Source organism: Bos indicus, chromosome 3 (genome assembly GCF_029378745.1).
Source record: "Bos indicus isolate NIAB-ARS_2022 breed Sahiwal x Tharparkar chromosome 3, NIAB-ARS_B.indTharparkar_mat_pri_1.0, whole genome shotgun sequence".
NCBI lineage: Eukaryota > Metazoa > Chordata > Mammalia > Artiodactyla > Bovidae > Bos > Bos indicus.
The window spans coordinates 59,230,582-59,251,680 of NC_091762.1; the positions used below are offsets into that span (position 1 = coordinate 59,230,582).

Genomic DNA, 21,099 nt, shown 5'->3' on the forward strand with positions numbered 1-21,099 from the left:
GGTCCACTGGTTAAGAATCCACGTGCCAATGCAGGGGACACGAGTTTGATCCCTGGTCCGAGAAGATTCCACGTGTCGTGGAGCAACTAAGCCCTTCACAGCTGCTAAGCCTGACCTTTGGAGCCCAAGAGGCATGACTACTGAGGCCCAGGCAAGTAGAGCCTGTGCTCTGCAACAAGAGAAGCCACTGCAATGAGAAGACTTCACATTGCAACTAGAGAGGAGCCCCACTCACTGTAAATAGAGAAAGCCTATGTGCAGCCATGAAGACCCAGGGCAACACTCCCCTCACCCCAAAAAATAGCCTGACCCTACTGGTGAGAATGTACAGGAACTAGAACAGCCATCATGCTGGTGGCAGTGTAAAATGGTTTGTAAACATTTGGCAATATCTTAGAAAGTCGATGGAGAAGGCAATGGCCACCCACTACAGTCTTCTTGCCTAGAGAATCCCAGGGATGGCGGAACCTGGTGGGCTGCCGTCTATGGGGTCGCACAGAGTCGGACACGACTGAAGCAACTTAGCAGCAACAGCAGTAGAAAGTCAAACATACCCACATCATGTGATCCAGCCATTCTACTCCTGGATATTTATCAAAGAGAAATAAAAGCTTATGTCCATTAAAAGGCTTGCACAAGAATGATCATGGGAGACTAGTTTGTTATGAGCCCAAATAGGAAATAACCAATTCAAGTGTTCATCAAATAAATTGTGATATATCCATATAATGGAATATATCTCAGCAATAAAAAGTAATGAACTATTTATACCCTCAACATGGATGTATGTCAAAAGCGAAAGACTAAGACAAAAATAAGAACATATCATATGATTCTATTTATATAACATTCTAGAAAAATACAAGCTTACCTATTGTAATAGAAATAGCAAATCAGTGATTGGGAATTGAGGGGAAATGCTTAAGGGAACTATTGAAAAACAGCATGAGGAAAATTTGGGGGTGATGGATATGTTTATTTCTTGACATGCCCATATACATATGTCAAGACCTAAAAATTTGTATATTTAAATTATATACAAGACTTCCCTTCTGGTACAGTGGATAAGAATCTGCCCACAAACTCAGGGGACATGGGCTGGATCCTTGGTCCGGGAAGATATCACATGCTATGGAGCAACTGAAGCTCTTGGAACACAACTACTGAGCTGGTGTTCTGGAGCTTGCTTGTTGCAGCAACTACTGTAGCCCACAAGTTGTAGAGCCTGTGCTCCACAACGAGAGAGACCACCACAATGAGAAGCCCGTACACCGCAACGAAGAGTAGCCCACTCACCGAACCTAGGGGCTTCCTGGTGGCTCAGCAGTAAAGAATCCGCCTGCAATGCATGGGCCTCAGAAGATGTAGGTTGGATCCCTGGGTCGGGAAGATCCCCTGGAGGAGGATATGGCAACCCACTCCAGTATTCTTGCCTGGAGAATCCCATGGACAGAGTAGCCTGACGGGCTACAGTCCATAAGGTCACAAAGAGTCGGACACATTTGCAGTGACTGAGCCCACACTCACCACAATGCATGGAAGATCCAGTGCAGCCAAAATATTAAAAAATCAGTCTTTAAAAGAATAAAATATATACAGTGTATTTCATGTAAATTATACCTTAGTAACACTCTTAAGTGTATACATGTGCAATTGTGTATTGTACCTCTGAGACTCGTGTAGCACAATATTCTAAGATTCACAGTATAACACTGCCTGTGAGAGCAGGAACTCTGAAGCCAGTCTTGGTTTGTGTCTCACTACATTTCTTGGGCTATTAACATGATTTTTCTGTCTCAGTTTTCTTAACTGTAGTATGGGGATGGTACCCACTACCTCTCAGAATTGTTGATGGGATTAAAATATATTAAAGCATTTAGGAGAGTACCTGATGCTGTAGTAAGAGTTCATGAAATGTTAGTTATCATTATTAGTAGTGTGGCATTAATTTACAGTTTTCAGCAGTAAATATAATCACTTTCAAATCATAAAGGCCCCTTATAGAATACTCAATACAGACCTCTTATAAGTGAATGTCCCTTTGCTTCAAAAAAAATCTCAAGTGATGAATAAAATAGATTCAAGGAGATTAGCCATGTAGTGATCTTCATTAAGGGCTTCCCAGGTGGCACTAGTGGTAAAGAGTCTTCCTGCCAATACAGAAGACGGGAAGATCCTCTGGAGAAGGAAATGGCAACCCACCACAGTACTCATGCCTAGAGAATCCCATGGACAGAGAAGCCTGGTGGGGTACAGTCCATGGCGTTATAGAGTCAGACACAACTGAAGCAACTTAGCACACAGCACGATCTTCATTAAAGCAGAATGCTAACTCACCTTTTGTCTCCTATTCCACTCCTGAAAAGGATTTGGAATGAGGAGGTTTTCTTAGATTATCCAGATGGTCCCTAAATATAATCACAAGTGCCCTTATAAAAGGTCAAGGGAGGTTTGACTGCATAATTAGTGAAGGGCGGTGAGGGTAGGTGGGGCGTCCCCTGTGTCTCAGCAGTAAAGAATCTACCTGCCAATGCAGGAGACCCAGAGATGCAGGTTGGATCCCTGGGTCAGGAAGATTCCCTGCAGAAGGAAATGGCAATCCACTCCAGTTCATACCTGGGGAATCCCATGGACAGAGGAGTCTTATGTGCTGCGGTCCATGGGGTCACACAGAGTTGGACATAACTGAAGCAACTGAGCACCCAGCACAGCAAAGGTGGGCGAGGAGATGAGTGATGTGCTGTGAAAGAGGGATGCCCGCAGCCCCCCTAGAGGAACGAGGAGCAGGATCTCCACTGCATCCAGAAGGAAGCAGCCCTGCCTGGATTTTAGACCACAAGACTCAGTTCTGACTTCTGGCTCTTTTTTTTGTTATTGAGTTGCCAAGTCATGTCTGATTCTTTGTTACCCCATGGACTCTAGTCCTCCAGGCTCCTCTATCCATGGGATTTTCCAGGCAAGAACACTGGGTTGCCATTTCCTTCTCCAGCGGATCATCCTGACCTGTAAAATAACAAATTTTCGTTTTTTTTAAGCTGCTAAATTTGAGAAACCCTCTTTAGCTCCTCAATTTAAACCTGCCTAAATCTTCAGGCCTCAATTCAAAAGGTGCTTGCTCAGAAGCAACTAGAATAGATGCCCTCCTGTAATTGCTTGTTCTCCCATGTCTGCTGCTTTTGACCTGTGATTCTTAACCCTTGCTGTGCATCTGATCTTCTACAGTCATCGCAGGTCATTGTGACATGCAAGCCAGACTGAGAACCACTGCTCTAGATGCGGGTTCTTCGGACTAGTTGGTAGTAAGAATAGAGCAACCTGGGCATGCGTGCATGCTTGCTCAGTTGTTTCAGTCATGTCTGACTCTTCATGACCCTTTGGATTGTAGCCCACCAGGCTCCTGTGTCCAGGGGATTCTCCAGGCAAGAGCACTGGAGTAGGTTGCCGTGCCCTCCCCGAGGGGATCTTCCCAACCCAGAGACTGAACCCTCATCTCTTATGTCTCCTGCATTGACAGGCATGTGCTTTCCAGTGCTACCTGGGAAGCCCAGCCTGGGCATATCCAAGTTTAGGAGACGGTTTTGCAAATGCTTGCAGGTCTTTGTTCCTTTCTAAGACACATTTACTTGAGCAAGAATTTTGATCTTACAAAATAAAGTACTCAAAGCCATCAGAAATATTTCTCTAATATCTTTTATTCTTATATATTTGTTTAAAGCTAATAGATTTTAAAAACTTGGCTTTATTTCTTTTAAATGAGACAGTTTGTTTTTAAAAATGCAAACAATATGAAAGATACAAAGATGAAAGCAAAAGTCATCAAAACTCTGAACATTCAAAAAGTGGTTTGGTAACATATCAGTGACTATCCTTTCAGACACCTCAGAGTCTATTTAATATTTATATAGTTTTGTATATGAACTCTTACAAAATGGGACTGCATATGGGACTTGCTTTTTAAACTCAATATCATATTCTAGGTCTTTCATGGGCAATAAATAAAGTTCAGTTCAGTTCAGTTGCTCAGTCGTGTCCAACTCTGCGACCCCATGAATTGCAGCACGCTAGGCCTCCTTGTCCATCACCAACTCCCAGAGTTCACTCAGACTCACGTCCATCGAGTCAGTGATGCTATCCAGCCATCTCATCCTCTGTTGTCCCCTTCTCCTCCTGCCCCCAATGCTCCCAGAATCAGAGTCTTTTCCACTGAGTCAACTCTTTGCATGAGGTGGCCAAAGGACTGGAGTTTCAGCTTTAGCATCAGTCCTTCCAAAGAAATCCCAGGGCTGATCTCCTTCAGAATGGACTGGTTGGGTCTCCTTGCAGTCCAAGGGACTCTCAAGAGTCTTCTCTAACACCACAGTTCAAAAGCACCAATTCTTCAGCGCTCAGCTTTCTTCACAGTCCAACTCTCACGTCCATACATGACCACAGGCAAAACCATAGCCTTGACTAGACAGACCTTTGTTGGCAAAGTAATGTCTCTGCTTTTGAATATGCTATCTAGGTTGGTCATAACTTTCCTTCCAAGGAGTAAGCGTCTTTTAATTTCATGGCTGCAGTCACCATCTGCAGTGATTTTGGAGCCCCCCAAAATAAAGTCTGACACTGTTTCCACTGCTTCCCCATCTATTTCCCATGAAGTAATGGGACCGGATGCCATGATCTTCGTTTTCTGAATGTTGAGCTTTAAGCCAACTTTTTCACTCTCCACTTTCACTTTCATCACGAGGCTCTTTAGTTTCTCTTCCCTTTCTGCCATAAGGGTGGTGTCATCTGCATATCTGAGGTTATTGATATTTCTCCTGGCAATCTTGATTCCAGCCTGTGCTTCTTCCAGCCCAGCATTTCTCGTGATGTACTCTGCATATAAGTTAACTAAGCAGGGTGACAATATACAGCCTTGACGTACTCCTTTTCCTATTTGGAACCAGTCTGTTGCTCCATGTCCAGTTCTAACTGTTGCTTCCTGACCTGCATATAGGTTTCTCAAGAGGCAGGTCAGGTGGTCTGGTATTCCCATCTCTTGAAGAATTTTCCACAGTTTATATACATCATCATTTTAGTGAATTTATAGTATTGCGTCTTATAGCTTCTCAATGATGTACATGGGCTTCCCAGGTGGCATGGGGCTAAAGAATCCAACTGCCAATGTGGGAGATGCAGGACACACAGGTTTGATCCCTGGGCTGGGAAGATCCCCAGAGTAGGAAATGGCAACCCACTCTAGTATTCTTGCCTGGAAAATTTCATGAACAGAGGAGCCTGGCAGGCTACAGTCCATGGGGTTGCAAAGTATTGGACACGACTAAGCAACTGAGCGTGCACACATGAATGATTTACATAATCAGTCCTCACTGATGGATAGGAAGGTTATTTCTAATGCTCCACTGTTATAAGCAGTACTGGTATGAACAATCTTGAGCACAGAGAGGCTTTTTAAAATTTAAGAGCATAGGGATGCATGAGTTAGTGAATGAGGGAGTGAAATTGCTCAGTCATGTCTGATTCTTGGCGACCCCATGGACTGTAGCCTACCAGGTTCTTCTGTCCATGGGATTTTCCAGGCAAGAATACTGGAGTGGATTGCCATTTCCTTCTCCAGGAGATCCTCCCGACCCAGGGATTGAACCCAGACTCCCACATGGTAGGCAGACGCGTTACCGTCTGAGCCACCAGGGAAGTCCTCTGGGGATGCATAGCGGAGGGACAAATTGGGAGACTGGTACTGACATTTACACACTGTTATGTACAAAATAGGTAACTAATGAGAACCTACTCTATAGCACAGGAAACTCTACTCATTTCAGTTCATTTCAGTTGTACAGTCATGTCCGCCTCTTTGGGACCACATGGACTGCAGCACGCAAGGCCTCCCTGTTCATCACCGACTCCTAGAGTTTACTCAAACTTATGTCCATTGAGTCGGTGATGCCATCCAACCATCTCATCCTCTGTCGTCCCCTTCTCCTCCCACCTTCAGTCCTTCCCAGCATTAGGGTCTTTTCCACATGAGTCAGTTCTTCGCATCAGGTGGCCAAAGTATTGGAGTTTCAGCTTCAGCATCAGTCCTTCCAGTGAATACTCAGGGCTGATTTCCTTTAGGATGGACTGGTTGGATCTCCTTGCAGTCCAAGGGACTCTCAAGAGTCTTCTCCAACACCACAGTTCAAAAGCATCAATTCTTCAGCGCTCAGCTTTCTTTATAGTCCAACTCTCATATCCACAGCTTTGACTAGAGGGACTTTTGTTGGCAAAGTAATGTCTCTGCTTTTTAGTGTGCTGTCTAGGTTGGTCATAACTTTTCTTCCAAGGAGCAAGCGTCTTTTAATTTCATGCAATCACCATCTGCAGTGATTTGGAGTCCAAAAAAATAAAGTCTGTCACTGTTTCCACTGTTTCCCCATCTATTTTCCATGAAGTGATGGGCCCAGATGCCATGATCTTAGTTTTCTGAATGTTGAGTTTTAAGCCAACTTTGTCACTCTCTTCTTTCACTTTCATCAAGAGGCTCTTTAGTTCCTCTTCACTTTCTGCCATAAGTGTGGTGTCATCTGCATACCTGAGGTTATTGATATTTCTCCTGGCAATCTTGATTCCAGCTTTTGCTTCATCAAGCCCAGCATTTCTCATGATGTATTCTGCATATAAGTTAAATAAGCAGGGTGATATATACAGTCTTGTATATAAATACTCCTTTCCCTATTTGGAACCAGTCTGTTGTTCCATGTCCAGTTCTAACTGTTGCTTCCTGACCTGCATATAGGTTTCTCAAGAGGCAGGTCAGGTGGTCTGGTATTCTCATCTCTTTCAGAATTTTCCACAGTTTATTGTGATCCACACAATCAATGGCTTTGGCACAGTCAATAAAGCAGAAATAGATTAAAATTATACATTTTATGCTATATGTATTTTAACAAATTAAAAATTAATTAATTTAAAAATGATATATCCAATGTGATAATGATCAAGGGATCAATCCAAGAGGAAGTCATAACAATTTTAAATATCTATGCACCCAACATAGGAGCACCACAATAGATAAAATAAACACTAACAGACATAAAGGGAGAAATTGACAGTAATACAATAACAGTAGAAGACTTTAACACCCCACTCACACCAATGGACAGATCATTGAAACAGAAAATTAATAGGAAACACAAGTCTTAAATGATACATTAGATGAGATGGATCTCATTGATATCTTCAAGACATTCCATCCAAATGCAGAAGAATACAGCTTCTTCTCTAGTGCACATGGAACATTCTCCAGGATAGACCACATCTTGGGTTACAAACCAAACCTCAGTAAATTTAAGAAAATTGAAATCTTCTCTGACCACAATACTATGAGACTAGATATCAATTACAAGAAAAAACTGTAAGAAACACAAACACTTGGAGATTAAACAACACATTTCCAAATAACCAACAGGTTACTGAAGAAATCAAAAGGAAAATCAAAAAGTTTTAGAAACAAATGACAATAAAAACACGACAACTCAAAACCTATAGGATGCAGCAAAAGCAGTTCTAAGAGGGAAGTTTATAGCAATACAATCCTACCTCAAGAAGCAAGAACAACATCAAATAGACAACCTAACTTTACACCTAAAACAACTGGAAAAAGAAGAAAAAAAAAAAAAAACACGCCCAAAATTGGTAGAAGGAAAGAAATCATAAATATCCAAGCAGAAATAAATTAAAAAGAAATGAAAGAAACAATAGTAAAGATTAATAAAACTAAAAGCTGGTTCTTTGAGAAGATAAACAAAACTGACAAACCTTTAGCCCAACTCATCAAGAAAAAAAAGAGAGAAGAATCAAATCAACAAAATTAGAAATGAAAAAGAAGAGATTACAACAGACACTGAACTGAACTGAACTGAACAACAGACAATGCAGAAATGCAAAGGATGGTAAGAGACTATTATGAACAACTATGTGGCAATAAAATGGATAACCTGGGAGAAATGGACAGATTCTGAGAAAAGCTCAATCTTCCAAGACTGAACCAGGAAATGGAAGCCGTGATCAAAAATATCCCAAAAAACAAAAGCCCAGGACCAGATGGCTTCATAGGAGAATTCTATCAAACATTTAGAGAAGAGCTAATGCCTATCCTTCTAAAACTCTTTCAAAAAATTGCAGAGGAAGGAACACTTCCAAACTCATTCTACGAGGTCATCATCATCCTGATACCAAAACCAAAGACAACACAAAAAAAGAAAACTATAGGACAATATCACTGATGAACATAGATGCAAAAATCCTCAACAAAATTTTAGCAAACAGAATTCAGCAACACATCAAAAAACTCATACACCATGATCAAGTTGGGTTTATTCCAGGGATGCAAGGATTCTTCAATATATGCAAATCAATCAATGTGATACACCATATTCACAAATTGAAAGATAAAAACCATATGATAATCTCAATAGATGCAAAAAAGCCTTTGACAAAATTCAGCACCCATTTATGATTAAAACTCTTCAAAAAATGGGCATAGAAGGAACCTTCCTCAACATAGTATGATAAGCCTACAGCAAACATTCTCAATGGTGGAAAACTGAAAGCATTCCCCTAAGATCAGGAACAAGACAAGGGTGTCCACTTTCACCACTATTATTCAACATAGTTCTGGAATTCCTAGCTACAGCAATCAGAGAAGAAAAAGAAACAAAAGGAATCCAGATCAGAAAAAGAAGTAAAGCTCTCACTGTTTGCAGATGACATGATACTGTACATAGAAAACCCTAAAGATAGTATCAGAAAATTACTAGAGCTAATCAGTGAATTTAGCAAAGTTGCAGGATGCATAATCAATACACAGAAATCACTTGCATTTCTATATACTAACAATGAAAAATCAGAAAGAGAAATTAAAGAATCAATCCCATTCACTCTTGCAACATAAAGAATTAAATATCTAGGAATAGACTTACCTAAGGAAACAAAAGAACTGTGTGCAGAAAATTATAAGACATTGCAGAAAGAAATCAAAGACGACATAAACAGATGGAGAGATGTTCCATGTTCCTGGGTAGGAAGACTCAATACTGTGAAAATGACTATACTACCAAACACGATCTACAGATTCAATACAATCCCTATCAAATTACCAATGGCATTTTTCATAGAACTAGAACAAAACATTTCACAATTCATATGGAAACACAAAAGACCGTAAATAGCCAAGTAATCTTAAAAGGAAAAAATGGAGCCAAGGAATCAACCTTCCTGAATTCACATTACACTACAAACCTACAGTCATCAAGATAGTATGGCACTGGCACAAAAACAGAAATATAGACCAATGGGACAAGATAGAAAGCCCAGAAATAAACCCATGCACCTATGGGTACCTTATTTTTGACAAAGGAGGCAAGAATGGGGCAAAGACAGCCTCTTCAATAAATGGTGCTGGGAAAACGGGACAGCTACATGTAGAAGAATGAAATTAGAACACTTCCTAACACCATACACAAAGATAAACTCAAAATGGATTAAAGGCCTAACTGTTAAGACCAGAAACTATAAAACTCTTAGAGGAAAACATAGGCAGAACACTTGATGACATAAATCAAAGCAAGATCCTCTATGACCCACCTCCTAGAGTAACAGAAATAAAAAGAAAAGTAAACAAATGGGACCTGATTAAACTTAAAAGCTTTTACATAGCAAAGGAAACTATAAGCAAGGTGAAAAGATAACCCTCAGAATGGGAGAAAATAATACAAATGAAACTGACAATGGATTAATTTCCAAAATATACAAGCAGCTCATACAACTCAATGCCAGAAAAACAAACAACCCAATTAAGAAGTGGGGAAAAGACCTAAACAGACATTTCTCCAAAGAAGACATACAGATGGCTAACAAACACATGAAAAGATGCTCAACATCGCTCATTATTAGAGACATGCAAATCGAAACCACAATGAGATATCACCTCACACTGGTCAGAATGCTGCTGCTGCTGCTAAGTCGCTTCAGTCGTGTCCGACTCCGTGTGACTCCATAGACAGCAGCCTACCAGGCTCTGCCGTCCCTGGGATTCTCCAGGCAAGAACACTGAATGGCCATCATCAAAAAGTCTACAAAGAATAAATGCTGGAGAGGGTGTGGAGAAAAGGAAACGCTTTTGCACTGTTGGTGGGAATGTAAATTGATACAGCCACTATGGAAGACATATAGAGATTCCTTAAAAGACTAGGAATAAAACCACTATATGACCCAGCAATCCCACTCCTAGGCATATTCCCTGAGGAAAACAAATTTGAAAAAGACACATGTATCCCATTGTTCACTGCAGCACTATTTACAATAGCTAGAACCTGGAAGCAACCTAAATGTTCATCGGCAAATGAATGGATAAAGAAGTTGTGGTACATATACACAATGGAATATTACTCTGTCATAAAAAGGAACACATTTGAGTCAGTCCTGATGAGGTGGATGAACCTAGAACCTATTATACAGAGTGAAATAAGTCAGAAAGAGAAAGATAAATATCATCTTCTAGCACATATATATGGAATCTAGAAAAAAGGTACTGAAGAATTTATTTACAGGGCAGCAATGGAGAAACAGACATAGAGAATAGATTTGTGGAGATGGGGAGAGGGGAGGAGAGGGGAGATGTATGGAAAGAGTAACAGGGAAACTTACATTACCCTATATAGAGTAAATAGCCAACAGGAATTTGCTGTATGGCTCAGGAAACTCAAACAGGGGCTCTGTATCAACCTAGATGGGTAGAATGGGGAGGGAGGTTCAAAAGGGAGGGGATATATGTATACCTATGGCTGATTCATGTTGAGGTTTGACAGAAAACAAAATTCTGTTAAGCAATTATCCTTCAATAAAAAAATAAATACATTAAAAAAATGAAAACAGTATATACTATGTGAGGTTTAGATTGAGTTTTATATTTTTCTTTATGGATGTTAACTGTTGAACAGAATTTGTTGAAAAAAGCTATCATTCCTTCATTGAACTGCTTTTGCATCTTTGTAAGAAATCAGTTGTACATATTTGTGTGTATGAATATCCGAGTTCTCTATTCTGTTGTATTGATCTGTGAGCTTCCCTGATGGCTCAACCCGTAAAAATTCCTCCTGCAATGCAGGAGAAAGAGGGGACACCTTCAATTTTCTCTGAAAAAAAAGTCACACAGTGCCATTTCTGCTGCATTCTGTTCTTTGAGGCAACCACAGAGCCCCAACCAATTTCAAGCGAAGGGGAAATAGAGTCTATCTTTTGAGGGGGTGTGGCAAGGGTTTTGAAGAGCTTGTGAGACCAGATATATTGCTGTGGCCATTTTTGAGAATTCATTCAACCACAGCAGAAGCTTGTCATGGTTAAATCTCTAAAGCTTGTAAAGTGAAAGTGAAAGTGAAGTCACTCAGTCGTGTCCGACTCTTTGCCATCCCCTGGACTGTAACCTACCGGGCTCCTCCATCCATGGGATTCTCCAGGCAAGAGTACTGGAGTGGGTTGCCACTTCCTTCTCCAGGGGATCTTCCCGACCCAGGGATTGAATCCGGGTCTCCCTCATTGGAGGCAGACACTTTAACCTCTGAGCCACCAGGGAAGCCTAAAGCTTGTAAGTGGTTCAGAATTCTGTCTGACTCCAAAGCCCTGACTCTGATCCAGATACTCCTCTTTGTGACTGAAAACTATTAACAGCACATTGTCAATTCCTTTTTAGTCTCTAAACAAGTTCTTATGAGCACTACTCATTTTCCTATAGGAAGACCACACATGAACTACTATCTTTAAAAGGTATGTAGATACTATTGTGGGTTCCCCAGTAACTCAGTGGTAAAGAATCTGCCTGCAATGCAGGAGACACAGGTTCTATCCTTGGGTCAGGAAGATCCCCTGGAGGAGGGCATGGCAACCCACTCCAGTATCCTTGCCTGGAGAATCCCATGGACAGAGGAGGCTGGTGGGCTACACGCATGCAGATACTCACTATTGTGCTGCATTAGGTAGTGATTCATTTTAGAGCATTTTTGCATTCTTGGTAGCTTTTTTTTTTTTAATTTAGCAGTGTTAGTCTCAGTTGCAGCACATGGGATCTTTCATCCTCGTTGCAGCTGTGGGATCTTTAGTGGCAGCCTGTGAACTCTTAGTTGCAGCATTCGGGATCCAGTTTCCTGACCAGGGATCAAACCCAGGCCCCCTGCATTGAGAGTGCAGAGCCTTGGCCACTGGACCACCAGGGAAGCCCTTTGGTGGTTTTTAATCCATGGAAAGGGAATAGTGTTTTCCAGGAGGCAGACATCAGAGAGAACACAGCACAGGTGGAGAACAGCGTAGACGGCAATGTCTGGAGGGGAAGATGGGAAGGCAGATCTGTGAGAGATGGGCTTAAAAAATAAGCAGGGCTGTGTCATAAGCAGGCAAAAAATTTAGACCCTGTCCTGAAGCTGGTGAGTGCCAACCATCGAAATATTTTAAGTCAGGAAGTGATGGATTCCAGATATGGTTGACGTGGATGGGGGTGAGAGGAACATATGAAATGTCTTCTGACCTATTAAACAAGAAGACCTATTAATGTCTTCTGACCTATTATCTCTTTCCCAAGATAAAGTCTAATTTTCCTCCTTTTCCTAAGTTTCAGACTTTCAGACCCATTTAATTGCTGTTGTTCAGTCGCTAAGTGATGTCTGACTCTATGTGACCCCATGAACTGCAGCACTCCAGGCTTCCCTGTCCTTCACTATCTCCTGGAGTTTTCTCAAATTCATGTCCATTGAGTCAGTGGACTGTTAAACCTAATTAATTGGCTACTAACATAGATAAATTGTTTACATCCAGTGAGGTAACAGAATGGAATATCTTGGCTAGTTGAATGTTAATTAAACACTGTAAGGAGTTATAATGCAATAAAACACACTATAGTAAGCATAAGTAAACTTGTTTTGATGATTTAAAAATCACTTTAGAATCCCAAAATAGTTCACCATCTATTATTATTATTATTCTACATACTCATGTTTAAAGCACTTAAATTTTATAAGGAACTTTCATATGTTTTATCTGACTATAATCTTCATGATCATTCTGTGCAATGGGTATTATCATCTTCATTTAATAGATGAAGAAATGGAGGATCAGAAAGATTATTTGCCCAATATTACAAAGCTTGAGTGTGGTTGAGCTTAAACTCTACACAGCTGTCTCTATACCTAATGACAATCAGAGATTATTGTTCAGTCCTAGAGAGACAACCTGCAGGCTGTATCCTACTGATATTCAAATGGACCTTGAAATTGGTCCCTAATAAACCTCTAATTATAAATCCCTAATAACAAGACTTTTTTGGTCTTTTGTTGTCAAAAGTGCTCACTGCAGAACTAGAATGCACTGAAGTTCTGGTTAAGGGTTGTTAGGATTCTGGATAACTGAGTTTATTCTGTTTTCTTAATTTGTTGTATTTAGATCCATACAGTCAAGAAACTTCATGAAAACTGAAAAATTATTGTCAGTCTCAAAGGCTAATTTAGCTTCTTTATTCAGGCTGACATAAAGTGGGCACTTGCCATATATTAGATTTGATTTAGAGTTTTCTTTTTCAGAGTGGTTTTTAAAAGATAATTGTTTTTCTTAAAAATATGATTTCACAAAAGGACTGGAAATGTATCTTAGTTGACAAGGAATAATATGAAATCTCTTTCACATCTTCTTTCCTTCCCCTCTTTAATAAAAGATTAAAAACAGTTTAGAATATCACATGTACAGGTGACAGAGAAACCTTATTTTTTGCCCCTTGGAGCGCTGGCATCGTTGCAGAAAAACACAACCTGCATTATTTACCACCCACGCTGCATATGTTTTTAATGCCGTATTTGTGAACAAGAAAGCATTTGGAAGCAATTACACAATTTTTTTAAATCCTTATTGTCTCCACATACTTCCATGGCTGGTTTCTTTGATGTTTGGGGTTCTACTCTGATGGTGTGAAGTGGTTTTACATGAGCCTGTGACCCTCAAACAGCTCAGCAGCTGTGGAAGGAGTGAATTCATCACACAGGGTTTAATTTGCCCTTCACTGAGATATTCAATTTCCGTTGCAAGGGCCTTGTTCAGTCACATAGTATCTGACCTGGCAATGGCAGCTTAGCAACCAGGTGGAGAGAGCCTACCCCATGCAGGCTTTGGATGCAGGGCACAGAGAGTGTTAATTATTTACAGTGGTGGATTACCACTGAGGCTGCGGAAGTGGGCCTGGGCCATGGTCTGCTGGAGCCAACGGCCTTCTCATGCGAAGCGCACCCAGACTGTATGTTTATCTGAGGGCCTGAAAATACACTGGCTTAATTATGCAACATTTCTTGGTGGGTAAAAAGCAGTTTGTATAGCTGAACGATAATTAAATTTAATCTAATAAATCAATCCTTATTCAAATGATTAATTTTCAGAGTAGTCATAAGCATTTTAAGTTTTGCAAAAAAACAAGCTACTTTCAAACTTTAAATACTACATCCAATATGTCTGATCTCTTACTAATATGATCAAAGGATAATATTAAACTAGGCATGCAGAGCCCCCACTTAAGTCATACTTGAGAGTGAGAGAGACATTTTCACTATAATTAATAACAAAAATGTTAAAATCAGAGAGTATTACCTAGGACAAAGAGAACACACTATGGCTTCTCTGGCACGTGAGTGTATGCACCTGAGACCAAGCAAGAAAAAGAGGCAGCATTTATTAATCACTAACTGTATGCCAGATTACACGGTCTTTGTAGGAGGTAGGCATGATTACTAGCCCGTTTTACAGATGATGTAACCCACTCTTGGGGACAGAACAGCTGGATGATAAAACTGAGTTTAGGACTCAATTTTGCTAGGATTTCAAGACCCCATTTCTTTTCACTACACTGTACACTAGATCAAAAGATCTAAGTGCAAAAAAAGAAGACTGGGTTGGTCCACAGTGGGGAAGGAGGAGCAGTAGGGGAAAGGGCTGGAGCCCTAAGAACTGGAAGGAGCCACAGCAGGGAACTCCATTTTCATTGACACTCAATATTTCTACACCTTCAGTCAGAGTTCCCAGCCTGGGAACTGAGCCCCAACTGTATTCTCTGATAGGATTCAGCAGGTCTGACCTTGTCTGCTATGTGGAGAGTCTGAGCCAGAGAAAAAAAGCATTTGCTGGAGAAGTTGAGGAGTCTTGGAGAGAACGCATCCCAAAAATGAAGGAGGCGGCACAGTGAGTCTGCGCAAATTCCAAAGTCTCAGAGGCAAAGGGAAGAGAGCATGCTGGGTGGTCTGAGACTCACCCCATGCGTCCTCTTTCCTTCCTTCTCCTCTTCCATGGGTACCAGACCTGCATCAAGCTCTGAAGGCTCTCCCTCGCGTCTCCTGCTCAGCCTCCCAGTAAATCTCTTGCACACCTAGTCTTGCCTTGGTGTTCACTTCTTGATGGACCTGAACTAACAATAGGCATTGACCCAGCATGTTCCCCGCTGTCACAGGCCATTAGCATCTCTAGCATACTGGGAGAAGGGAACCTTTGAGGGCCTGGTGGTTGTGGGCTTGTTTTCAAACATACCACTCCACCTTCTTCCCAGGGAGTACAGAAGCCTGGAGGGGCTTCTCAGAAGGATGAAATACCTGATAAGTAGGTGGGGCAGGATCCCATGAAAAGTGGGCTATAGCTGTTTATGTGACTCCATTGGAGGCCTTAGGCTGGTGAGATGATGAGATCTGGAAAAACTGAGGTTATAAACACACAATAAAAATTTCACACTGAACTGATAATAACTGCTTTCATAGGCAAGATGAACCCCATGTTTATCAATAGTATGAATATTACAATCATATTGTATTTAAAAATTAGATAAAATAGTAGCAAAACATTTACTGCTTGCTGTATGCCCGACCATGCTAAGCTTCTTACTTGATAACCCTAAGGAAGACACTTATTCAGTATCTTCTGTGGTAAGAAAACCCCACTTTTGTTTGAGACAACAATGTGCCAGCTCCAGGTAATGGATTTTGTCATGTAACCATGACACTCCTGTTTTCTCTGTAGTCCCACCTTCTTCTTTTGTACTAAGAGTTGCCCACAGGAAGCTAAAGCAAAAGTCATCTGGGGTTGAAGACGGGGCTGGGTTAGGAAACACAGTCTAGAAGACAGCAGGGCAAAACCCTTCACCTTCTTCAGATCCTTGCTCCAATGTTGCCTTCCCAGTAAGACCCTGAATGCTCTGTTCAACTGTACTTGTTGTTTAGTCACTAAGTTATGTCAGACTCTTTTCCAACCCCATGGAATATATAATCTGCCCGGCTCCTCTGTCCATGGAATTTCTGAGGCAAGAATACTGGAGTAGATGGTCATTTCTTTCTCCAAGAGACCTTCCTGACCTAGGGATCAAACTCACATCTCCTGTATTGATAGGCAGATTTTTTACCACTGAGCCTCCTGGGAAGCCCCTTTCAACTATATACTTCAATTAAAAAAATATTTTTTTTAATGTAGAGGCTAGTATATAGCAAGTACTCAAAATATTTTTTTTCCCTTTGAGAGAGCATATGAAAATAAAACAGGGAAAATCACTACAGAAAGCACAGACTATTGAGCACAAATACCTGGGTCAGGACCAAGCCTGGCATGTTGGGTGGAAGGAGGCTGCCATGATGGTGGGGTGATGAGGGGAGGAGAAGGAGAGATGAAACCCATCTGACAACAGAAAGTCTGACCACATGAGCACTTGCAGGTCCAGGAAAGCCTTGGGCTCCTACCCTGAGTTAGCTGGGAAGCTGAGGAGGAGCTCTGAATGCAAGAATGACAGCCACTGGCTTCCACTTAAACCACCACCTGCCTGCTGTTGAGACTGAAGAGAGAACTGTTAGGAGATCAATATGACAATTCCACCAGTGATGAAGGTGGCTTGGACCATGGTGGGAACACTGGGGAAGGAGAGGTGTGACCAGGTTCTGGGTGTATTTTGAAGGTGTGGTCAAAAGAATTTGCTCATAGATTGGCCATGAATTGTGAGAGAAAGAGAGAAATGAAGGATGACATCAAGATTTTTGCCCAAGCAACTAGAAGCAAGGTGACTAGAGGACAGTGGGAAGGAAGCATGGATTTTGGAGAGAAATTCAGGGACTCAATTTGGGACATGTTTAAATATGAGATGCCTACTGTACTCCCAGCCTTCCTCAGTGGCTCAATGGCAATCTGCCTGCAATGCAGGAGACGGGGGTCGAGAAGATCCCCTGGAGGAGGAAATAGCAACCCACACCTGTATTCTTACCTGGAAAATCCCAAGAACAGAGGAGCCTGCTGGGTTACAGTCTGTGGAGTCACCAAGAGTCGAACATGACTGAGCAACTGAGCATGCACACATTATACACCTAAGTAGAGACATTAAGTCACCCCACTCCAGTACTCTTGCCTGGAAAATCCCATGGACAGAGGAGCCTGGTAGGCTGCAGTCCATGGGGTCGCTAAGAGCGATTTCACTGTCACTTTTCACTTTGATGCGTTGGAGAAGGAAATGGCAACCCACTCCAGTGTTCTTGCCTGGAGAATCCCAGGGACAGGGGAGCCTGGTGGGCTGCCGTCTATGGGGTCGCACAGAGTCGGACACACCTGAAGTGACTTAGCAGCAGCAGCAGAGACATTAAGTACACAAGTGAATATACAGCTCGATTTTATGGGAAAAGTCCCAGCCAGGTATGGAGGTTGTATGTAAAGCTATGAGATTGGATAGGTTCAGCTAAGACATGAGTGTGGATTATAAAAAAAAAAAATGAAAGAAAAAAAATTCAGGCACAAAGTTGAGTCCCTGAGACATTCCAGTAATGACACTAACATGTGCTGGACACCATCACTTATATGCAGGTGTTCATTTGCTGTTATAAAATGTTACTCCACAGAAGGAGAATGTTTCACAGCAGTAAGTCATCTGGCCAAAGGCACTCAGACATGTGCTACTACTTACCTGACTTTTGGTAAATAACTTTGAGTTTTACTTCCTCTAGCAATTTAACTTATAAACCTTGGCATCATCCTTTGTCTTCCCTATCCCATCCAATCAGCCTTTCATTTTTATTTTAAGCTTTGGGACAGGGTGTCCTAATCTTTTACCCTGAACTATTATAACTGTCTTCTGTTAGGATTTCCTGCCTCAAGGCTCTCCCACTCTAACCTGTTCCTTATCTTCCTGAATATAAAGCTGATCATGTCACCTTCCTGCTTAGCCCTTCCATTAATTCCCCATTATTTGAAAACTCTAATCCAACTTTCTTTACTTAGTTTAAGGGAGGCTTCACAATCTGGCTCCAAGTCTCAGCTCCAGTCTCATCTCCTGCTATTTTCCCCTCAACCCACCTCCCACGCTGGTCACTTTGCCATGATGTTGAACCACTTTTTTTTGCAGGGGGAGGGCACTCGGCATGTGGGAATCTTAGTTCCTTGACCAGTTATCAAACCCGTGCCCCTTGCAGTGGAACTGTGGAGTCTTAACCACTGGTGTGCTCAGTCGCTCAGTTGTGTCCAACTCTTTGTGACCCCCTGAACTATAACTCGCTAGGCTCCTCTGTCCATGGGATTCTCCAGGCAAGAATACTGGAGTGGATTGCCAGGAGATCTCCTCCAGGAGATCTTTCCCACCCAGGGACTGAACCTGCATCTCTTGTGTCTTCTGCATTGGCAGGTGGATTTTTTTTTTTTACCACCAGCGCCACCTGGGAAGCCCTGGACCGCCACAAGGGAAATCCCGTGGGTGTGTGTGTGTGTGTGTGTGTGTGTGTGTTGAATCTCTTACTGAGACACATTAAGCTCTTTCACAACTCAGTTTCATATGCTGTTGCCTTTGTGTGCCCACACTGGTTAAGCTTCAGTTTAACCAGATACTGATTAGAAGACGGGACAGTGCACATCATCTCATTCCACACTTCTGAGGGAAACTTTCAACTTTTCACCATTAAGTATAACGTTTGTTGTAGGATTGTTTTAGATACCATGCATCTAGTTAAGGAGGTTTCCTTCTTTTTGTAGTTGCAAAGAATTTACTGTTTTATCATAAGTGGCTGTTGAATTTTAGTGAATGTTTTACTGCGTTTATTTGGTATCATAAATTCTCTCCTTCAGTCAATTGTTGATTTACTCTCTACTGTTACATTGGGCTTCCCAGGTGGCGCTAGCAGTAAAGAACCCACCTGCCAAAGCAAGAGATGTAAGAGATGCAGGTTTGATCCCTGGGTCAGGAAGATCTCCTGGAGAAGGGTATGGTAACCCACTCCAGTGTTCTTGTCAGACATGACCGAAGCGACTGAGCACTACTGTTACACTAACTTTTTATTTCCTAGATAAGCTCAATGTGATATCTTCATACGTTACCCTCTTTCAGTGTGTATTCCGGGATTCAATTTACTAATATTTTGTTTAGCTCATGGCCTGATAATCTGTGCAGTGGCCCAGTGGGAGCACTTGGTGGAGATGTGACCAAAAACAACCTGATAATTAGAAGCAAAGTTTGATTTCCCCTTCTGGTCTGGGATCAGGCGTTCTGAATAGATGTTGACTGAGGATTGAGTGTGGATGTCTTAAGCTCTGTAATACTACAGGAAAATGAAAGCTTCATTATCAACCCCTTTTATATTCAGTACAAAGTTTAGTACACATTCAGTCCCCAAACTGAAACAGATCTTATTGCTTAATTCAAAAGTTTTAATTGTAGTGAGATAAAAACTTAATATGTGCAAGTAAATCTTTTTAATGTCTAGTTTGCTAGCTCACCTTACATAAAAAATAATGAGCAAAAAGAAAATTCCCACAGACCCCCAAAACACCTCTACAGAAAACTTTTCTACACTAATTCCACGTATGACATTGATTCTTTCTCTTTGCTTAGACCTAGATTGGTGAGGATAGTCTTCTCCAGTTCCAAATAACTCTCGTAGTCCATTTTCAATTCAGCCTCCAGTTGTTCTTTTGACTTCTGAAACGTTTTCTAGGGGGAGAAAAGCAAGTCATTTGTATAAAACTCTGACAGCTAGAGATACCAAAGGCTGGAGGAGGCTCTTTCCTTTTAAGATTTTGATTTGGACTTTTTAAAGCCCTTATTGAAGTTGCTACAATGTTGCTTTTATGTTTTGGTTTTCTGGCTGTGAGGCATGTGGGATCTAGCTCCCCAACCAGAGATAGAACCCCACACCTCCCTCCATTGGAAGGCAAAGTCTTAACCACTGGACCACCAGGGAAGTCCCGTGGAAGGAACTTCTGTTATTTCTGAAGGGCCGGACTGGCTGCTGTTCTCCAGAAGGGCTTTGTGGGGCAGGGGGCAGGAGGGCATCTCTTTCATAGTCAGGGAGAGGGGCTGCTGACCCTGAATAGGAGGGGCACAGGTCAGCAGAGTAGTGTGTGCAGTCTCAAGGTATCTCCTAGTGGTGGAGCTGATCAAATTTTGTGATGGACTGGATGTGGGCTCTCAGGGGCAGAGGGAATCCAGGCTAGCCTATGAGCTCCTGCCACCGGTAGAGGGAAGAGCATGCTGAGAGGGGAGGGGAAAAACAACAGACCATTTATTCAGCTAATTTACCCAACACCACTTGCTGAATAATCTGAGTCATCTGTTTTGTTCTTTGATCTGTCAATGTTTGCATGGGTACTGTTCTGGTTTAGTTAGTCTTTTAATTTAAATTAAATTAATTAATGAAAGTTATTGTATCTGCTAGGGCAGTCATTATGATTTTTAAGATTTTGTTTCTTCTCATCTGTGTCTCCTTTCAGATGAATTTACCATTACTTCATATTGGTATGTCGTCCTGTGATTTTTAAAAAAAATAATCTTATTTATTTCTTTTGGCTGTGCTACACAGGTTTTTCTCTGCTTTGTGGCAAGTGGGTGCTATTTTCTAGTCGGGGTGGCTTCTCTTGTTGCAGAGCACGGGCTCGAGGGCACGTGGGCCTCAGGAGTTGCGGTGTGTGGGCTCAGTAGTTGTGCACAGGCTCCACAGTTGTGGTGCAGGGCTCAGTCGCTCTGTGACATGTGGGACCTTCCCGGACCAGGGGCCGTGCCCGTGGCTCCTGCATTGGCCGGCGGACTCTACCACCGAGCCCCCACAG

The 21,099-nt window shown here is 41.8% G+C and overlaps 1 protein-coding gene across 9 annotated transcripts in view; it reads right to left on the minus strand.

Moving 5' to 3' along the window:
- The window catches only part of DNAI3 (dynein axonemal intermediate chain 3), a 120,689-nt gene that overhangs the window by 7,576 nt on the left and 92,014 nt on the right, over positions 1-21,099 (minus strand). For 3 of the 9 annotated variants that reach the window (XM_070786191.1, XM_070786197.1, XM_070786190.1), the window contains one exon: positions 19,728-19,984. The exons of 1 other annotated variant lie outside the window; for it this stretch is intronic. In XM_070786191.1, coding sequence (XP_070642292.1) covers positions 19,841-19,984 — 144 coding nt within the window. In that variant the 3' untranslated portion in view covers positions 19,728-19,840. Of the gene's footprint in view, positions 1-1,527; positions 1,575-1,994; positions 2,151-3,703; positions 6,639-9,955; positions 10,117-14,784; positions 15,738-19,727; positions 19,985-21,099 lie in introns of those variants that run through there. 5 more of the 9 variants (XR_011565826.1, XM_070786193.1, XM_070786192.1 and 2 more) reach the window with 5 other exon arrangements.